At 40.0% G+C, this 7,640-nt stretch overlaps 1 protein-coding gene across 4 annotated transcripts in view; it reads left to right on the forward strand.

The window, feature by feature from the left end:
* LOC127452900 (SHC-transforming protein 1-like) overlaps positions 1-6,487 on the forward strand; it is a 57,090-nt gene extending 50,603 nt beyond the window's left edge. For all 4 annotated transcript variants that reach the window (XM_051718764.1, XM_051718765.1, XM_051718766.1 and 1 more), the window contains 2 exons: positions 2,114-2,349; positions 3,333-6,487. In XM_051718764.1, coding sequence (XP_051574724.1) covers positions 2,114-2,349; positions 3,333-3,461 — 365 coding nt within the window. In that variant the 3' untranslated portion in view covers positions 3,462-6,487. The remainder of the gene's footprint in view (positions 1-2,113; positions 2,350-3,332) is intronic.
* Positions 6,488-7,640: the final 1,153 nt, after the last annotated feature.

The following is a 7,640-nucleotide window of genomic DNA, read 5'->3' on the forward strand; positions in this document are numbered from 1 at the left end:
TTAACATTTGACATTTTGACATGTAAGAAAAAATAGATTGTGTGTCAAAAACAGGATTATAAAGACCACATTCCAACATTAGTGCAACAGTCATACCCCGAACATTCCCCAGAATCAAACAAACAGGGAAAAAAAAGAAAACGTGCGCATTAACCCCGCGCATGACAGCGCCAACTGGCGTCCATCCATCCAAACACAAACAGTCCATGTACGCATACGAGAAACTCCACGTCAACTTTGCCATTGGATTGCTCGAGTCCGGTGATTCTATACAAATTTTGTAAAACAGAATTACACAGCAAAAGGTAATCTATAAAACAAACTCCAGCAAATAGGGAGAATAAACACATAGAGCATGTAGCTTCATCCATATCACTGTACTAAAGGTGTATTATTCTGCTAAATAAACTCCAGCCGCAAGGCGGAACCAGCACAAAAAGGGTGCGCAGCTTCTTCAGATAGTCAAACGAATGTTCAGTGACCCGGTCCATTCGGCTGCAACATGAGTACAAGCAAATGACTTACTCCAATGACTTTGCCAGAAATACTCCACAAAATAAAACTCCAGCCGATAGGCGGAACCAGCACAAAAAGAGTGCGCAGATTCTTCAGACAGTCAAACGAATGTTTAGTGACCCGGTCCATTCGGCTGCAACATAAGTACAAGCAAATTACTTACTCCAATGACTTTTCCAGAAATACTCCACAAAATAAACTCCAGCCGATAGGTGGAATAAACACAAAGAGTTTGTAGATTCATTCACAAAACTGTCCCTAAGGTGTATTGCTCTACAAAATAAACTCCAGCTGCTAGGCGGAACCAGCACAAAAAGAGCGTGCAGAATCTTCAAATAGTCAAGCGGATGTTCAGTGAGCCGGCCCACCCAGCGGCAACGTGAGCACCACAACACGACCCACTCACTCCATTGACTTTATGAAGGACATCACTTGCTGTGGGTATGTGAATGTTTTACGGCCATCCTTGGCATCTATTCTCAATTTTGCCGGGAATATCAGTGCAAAAGCGACCTTCCGTTGATGTAAAAGTTTCTTGCATTCCTTGAATCGATCACGTTTCTCTCTTGTTGAGTTTGCAAAGTCTGGGAACAAGAAAATGCTGTGGTTCTTCCAAGAAAGCCTTCCTTTATTCCTTGCCTCGCGTAACACAAGATCTTAATCGGATGATCTCAGAAATTTGGCCAGAATTGATCGGGGCTTGTCTCCCTCAACGGATCACCAAGCCAGAACTCTGTGAGCTCACTCTATTTCCAGCTTATGGCCTGCTATGTCGAGCAGACTCAGAAAGAGCACGTCCAGGAATTCCACCATATTCTGTCCCTCTGCTCCCTCTGGGACTCCCACGATATGGACGTTATTCCACCGGCTATGTTTTTCCATATCCTCCAACTTCTCCCAGACACGCTCCGAATCCACCTTGGTCGCTAGCGGATTAGCAGAAAATTCCCTCTCCGATGACTCCAGATAATCGATCCGTTTCTCGACATCCCCACTCTTGTGACCACCTCAGAGAATTTAGTCTCCATGGCAGTAATCGATTGACATATTACAGCAAAATCCTCCAAGTCAGCAATGACCATCGTCAGCATTGCCGTCATGTTCAACATCTCTCGCCAAATTTCCCTAATTTCTCCAACCAAATCGTCTCCCTGGCCCGGGGTCTTCTCGGGGGTGTCAGCTTGAGCACATAAGTGTCTTTTAATGTCTCCAGAGCCTGAGGATTTTGAATTCTTTGACATATTGAACAGATATGGAACAGAGTGTATCGAATCTCACCGGTTTATGTCATTAAAAGGTATCAAAACCAGCAAAGTGCGCAGAGCTCGCCAATCACACGTCCGATCCCCGCATGGTGTCACGTGACTCCCCGATATTTCACATTCTTAAAATAAAGTAGTGATCCTAACTGACCTAAGACAGGGAATGTTTTCTATGCTTAAATGTCAGTAATTGTGAAAAACTGAGTTTACATTTATTTGGCTAAGGTGTATGTGAACTTCTGACTTCAACTGTATACTTTATGGCCAAATGTATACAGTCACCCCAGTAAATTCACCAAGGATGCAGGAATAGTGTGATCTCTTTGTCTTTCTAGAGCCGTTTGATGACGCTTTAGGAGTGTCAGGTGCAGTGGCACCCCCTCTGGCAGAGCAGTTGCAGAACGAGCCTTGGTTCCACGGGCCTCTTAGCCGAAAACAGGCTGAAAGGCTTCTGACTAAGGATGGAGATTTCCTGGTGCGGGAGTCAGGCACCACACCAGGCCAGTATGTCCTTACTGGGCAGCAGGGCAGTCAAGCCAAACACCTGCTTCTGGTGGATCCAGAGGGAGTGGTAAGTGAGGAGGAGAAAGTAATGATGAAAGGGAATAAGGGAATGATGTAGAAAAGATAGTAATGAAAGCCATTCATTGCCACATCATCTTTTTTTATCCTTATAAAACTTTATATTTAATGTCATTACTTGCTCACCCTTGTGTTGTTCCAAACCTGTTTGAATTTTTTTTTTTTTTTTTTTTTTTTGAAACTCAAAAGAAGATATTTTAATGAATATCCCGGTCTCTCTTGTCAATACAATGGCAGTGAATAGTGATTCCGCTTTCAAGCTTCAACAAGGATGCAAAAATATCTTAAAAGTAGTCCATGCAACTTGTGCGTCAAGTTGTCTGAAGGCATATGATAGGGCTAGTCAACTCATTAAGTGAGAATCTTGACATCTATTGCATGTTCAAAAGAGTGCATGAGAGAAGCTTGAGAACTTGTTTGTTGTTTGTGCTGCAGCGCTAAACCTACAGGTAATAAGGGTGTGTAATAAAATGAGGGTGTGAAAATGATGACAGAATTTGCATTTTTGGGTGAACAATTCATTTAAGCAATATAACATGAGTATAAGTGTGCTGTTGTAATGAGTATTAGCATGGCTATTATTTGGCCGTATGTTTGCAAGTTTGGTATTGCTTTTATAAACAAGAAGTTCATATCAAGGAACATTTCAGACTAAATTTAGCCAGTTAGTTCAAATGTTTTGTATCCGCCATTGAAAATACTTCCAAAAGAAGTCAAAGCATCAAGCTTTGAGTGTTGCCAAGTAGCACATAGACTGACAGACTGCCTGGATTCTGGAATGTCATGAACACAGACAAGCGGAGTGATACAAACAGTGAAATGTATACTCTTGGAATGCGGGGGATCAGAATTAGAGGATCAGAACTACTTTAACTTATAAACAAAATGTATTTATATTAATATATATAAACTTCTATATTAATTTAATGACTTTTCCGAACCTTGTGTTTCTTTTCTTTTGTATTGCTATAGGTGCGCACCAAAGACCACCGGTTTGAGAGTGTTAGTCACTTGATTAGCTATCATATGGACAACAGGCTGCCAATCATCTCAGCAGGAAGTGAGGTGTGTCTGCAACAGCCAGTCGAGCGCCGAGTTTAAGAGAAACATCCTGATTTTTCTCCACAAGAAAAAAAAAAAACTCCTCCCTTTCCCACATTTTTGCCAGACTTTAGCAGAGAATGACTTTTTCAAGTGGGAGTGTAAGCTAATCATATATTTAAAAAAAAAATTGTACTGCGTCAACCACAGACCATGAAATTTCAAAGCGATGCAATCATTATACTCAAGGACTAAAAGACATGCAAATCATTTGAAAAAGCGATTACAAAAAGCCAAACTCAAATGGAGAGACATCTGAAAGAGTAAAACAAACAGTTCAGTGAAATGGATGTGGCATCAACACAGTATCATGTCTTGAATTAAGACTGGGGTGCAGCTGTAACCATGGCAACAGACTTGGGCATTCTTGGAGTCTAGAGTTGATCTGCATGAACTAAAATTGCAGCACCTTTGTAGCACTCTAATGATTGGGAGTTCACTTCTAATGCAATCCAAAGACTCAAGACTGCTTCAAACAGATTATTCGTTTTCAGAGAGCTGTTTGCTGCAGTCTGTTTGTGAATCCCCTGCATTATCCTGTCACAAGCCTTGGTCTTAAGACTGTTTGATGAATATGCAAAACTTTAAAGAGAATACAGAGCTCATTCTCCAAACACAGGCTTCAACATTCAGTGTCTCCATTAAATGAATCCCATCCATTGTAATTCCCACTGCAATATCACTTTGCCAGTGTCTCCACCAGGAAAAAACACTCCAAATTGCTTCTTTTTCTCACCCTGAAAATGCCCTTTACAGCATTCCAACATGATCCCAGGAATGACTGGGAATTTTGGCCATTTGGGAACACCCCTGAACATATGTGAAAGCTTTAGCAGCCTGCACAGGTACTGTGTGGAATTTTCATTATGCAACTAAGCAGATGCTGTGAGGAATTTATCCTACCCTTTATGAGGTAAAATTGCAGACATCCTAGTATGTGGGAAAAGGGACGTTCTCTCTCCATTACATCATCAATCAACCTATGAGGAAAGGGATGAGAGAAAATAATAAAATCAGTGCAAACAGTGGACATGGACATATTATAAGCCTATAATCTGAATAGGAAAGACTGGACTTGTTCTATACTGAGTGTGATGACTTAATGACACAAAGCAAATCTGTTTTAAAGCCTTCTTATGATGTCATATTAAATATGAATTTATATACTTGTTGCATTGAAGTCATCTCCTTGAACAGCTGACATCATCAGCTGGATGGTTTAATTTTATAATGCATTAGGAATTTGAGCAGAAGCTTTATTGTTCTTTGTCTTTTTCATGTGGACATTTCTTCTCTGTTCGCATTGACAATCCACAGTATCTTTATGTGTATTGAAGTGTCAGCTGCTTCTGTGTGGTTGGAGCCTATAGTTTCAAGACAAAGTGAAAGGATTCAAAAACGCACATGCTTTTCAAAGATTTGCTATAATTATTAGACTGCATTTGAATGATGCGTATTGCAAGTGGGGCAGGATCACTTGTCTTTCCTTGCCTGTCAAACTCCGAGGCCTCTATTCAGGAGGACAAAAAGCACTCCAAATGAATTCTGAGCATTAAAAATCTTTTTGCAGCCATAAAGTGCAGTTTCAGTATAAACCACAGACAGGAAGAGGAAGGACAGAGTTCTTCCTCACTTTATTCTTTTGTTCTTCTTTGTTCTGGTATAGATTGTGCCTTTTTAACTTTACACAGACACACCAGTGTAACTCAGTCACCTTTTGTAAATCTATGGGTAAACATGACACTTTCTTTTCTTAAACAATTGAGAAAAAAAAAAAAAAATCTGTGAAAATGACACGAGTTAAGTGAGATTTAGTACAGCTTTTTGGAAGGCAGTCTGCATATTTCCTCTGCACGATCTTTCTGCCTTGCTGTTGTACTGTGCTCTTAGTTTAGTGCTGATCTGTGGTTTAAATAAAACTGCTCGGTGTCATGTTACATTGCTTAAACTTAAAATTGTTTTTTTAAGAACTCCTTACTCCATTTCTCATTGGTGACCTAAAACAGTTGCTTAACATTCTGTAAGAACATGTAAATAAGCTTTTCATATGCTCATAGTTATTTTCATCATTATTTCTGAGCATATCACATCTGAAGCCAGTTATCTGTCTCAAATGAATCTGTAGGGAATTATCACATTTGTAAAGGATTGTACTAGGTGACTTATTGGCCTACCATCATGGGGGAAAAAACAAATGTAAATATTTGACAAGACAATGTTAAAACGTCACCATATCCATAAGAGTGATAACCTAATGTGTTCTCCACACAGCAGCCACAAATCTATGTAAATGATGAGGTTGTTCTTAGTCAGATCTGCAAAGACCCTTAGCAGCCCATATCTGGATGCTTTGTCAATCTGAAATTGGTACCTGGCAACTGTTTTATTTTTTGATCTTTTTATATGGATGCAATTTGTGGATTATCAGTCAACATTCATTCCACATTATAAATTTAGCTGCAACTGAATGTGACCTGCCCTCACATTCTTGTGAATTTTAGCCTGTTGTAATTCAAATGTATGCTTATAGCAAAAGGAGAATGGTTTAATGTTTGTTTGTTTTTTAATCATTTGACTTTTCACTTTTATGTGTTGATGGTCAGACTACTGGTTCTGGTCAGTATAATTGGTAATATACAGTTTGTTCTGTTTCAACAAAGAATGTTTGTGTGAGTATGTAGAGGCATATGTGTGCAGAGCTGTAATGGTCTGGAATAATCTGGTTTTTACCTCTCTTGCTCACCACTCAACTGTTTGCTCATTTTCATAATTTACAGCGGCCTTTGTTGCATGGAAACACTTCCTGTTATTGTGGTAATGGTGACCTTTGTGTTGTGGTTTGTTGTATGCTATTTTCTTGTTTGCCTATATAAATATTGCGTAGTTGTTGTTTTGTTGTTGTTGTTGTTTTACATTTTTGATTGTTTTAATAATCCTTTTTATGTTGTGGTTCTATGGGGAAAACATAAATGTTTACACCTGTATCTCAAACAATAGATTACATATATAAATGCATATATCATTCACCTTTCTTGGTTTTTTTTTATTTGACCTGTTCCTTTGGTTAAAACTTCCTTAAATCACAAAACTCTGACATTGATCACCTCAGATGAAGATCAGGTTAATAGCTGATAGCCCATGCATATATCTCAAATTAATAATCATATTCATTCCTTTGCTCAATTGTTACATGACCATAGTTCACAGACCCAAATATGTCAGTCTACTGGAATAAGATCATCTCTCAAATTGTAATTACTGTAATCACCATGACATGGTTCTTCTCTAAAATTAATTCCATAAAGCAAACATCATCACACTGACATGTCATTACAGAAGAAAATGACATGAGTTCCAGAAGGAACAGGGTGAAAAGCAAAATAATTGTCTGTATTTGTGTGTGCATATGCACTAGAGGGGAAAATATTTCGACAGTGGTTCAGGACCTTTCAGTGAACAGTAGAGGAATTAGAGATGAACAATAGATAGATGAGAGATGGTGTTTGGCAGTGTAATGGCCATTGTGCAATAGGAGTTGAACAGTTAGCTGGTATTTTCCAGAGCTGAATAAAATCCATTTTACACTAGAGAGGGTAGAGGGGGCACTGGGGCCATGTATCCATGCATCACCTGCCCAGAGTAGGCAGAGCACACAGGGAGAACACGAGGGAGTCAGTTTCAACCAGACCCTCCAGGTTCGTTCCCCACTATTCATTGGAAGAGAGGTTACGCTTGAGCAAGACAAAGTGGAGGCTCGCAGCACACCACAGCGAACAAGGACCTGGCCTGCTCTCCTCAAATTCCTCCCCTCCAGTATCGCTCACGCTCTCCAATCAGCTGTGGAGCGCTGGAGTGAGATGCACCCACAGCGCCCGCTCCCCCAGGCCATGCCCCCCTCACTGGGGCAAAACTTGAGAGATGCAGCCATGAGAATGGGCCATGGCAAGAATCTGCTAGGAGGAAATGTAGCCTATGGAGTTGTCCAGTCTCTTAAAGAGTGCCTTTACTTCCTGCTCTGTTGCTGGTGCATCAAAGAGATCCTGGACTAACAGAAAGAAAGGTAAAAGTAGGGCTAAAATTTTATTATTTTTACCCAAAATGTAAAATTATTATGTTGTTCCAGACTCATTACTTCCTTCAGTGGAACACAAAAAGAGATGTTAGGCAGAATGTAGGGGG

Source organism: Myxocyprinus asiaticus, chromosome 15 (assembly GCF_019703515.2).
Source record: "Myxocyprinus asiaticus isolate MX2 ecotype Aquarium Trade chromosome 15, UBuf_Myxa_2, whole genome shotgun sequence".
Taxonomy (NCBI): Eukaryota; Metazoa; Chordata; class Actinopteri; order Cypriniformes; family Catostomidae; genus Myxocyprinus; species Myxocyprinus asiaticus.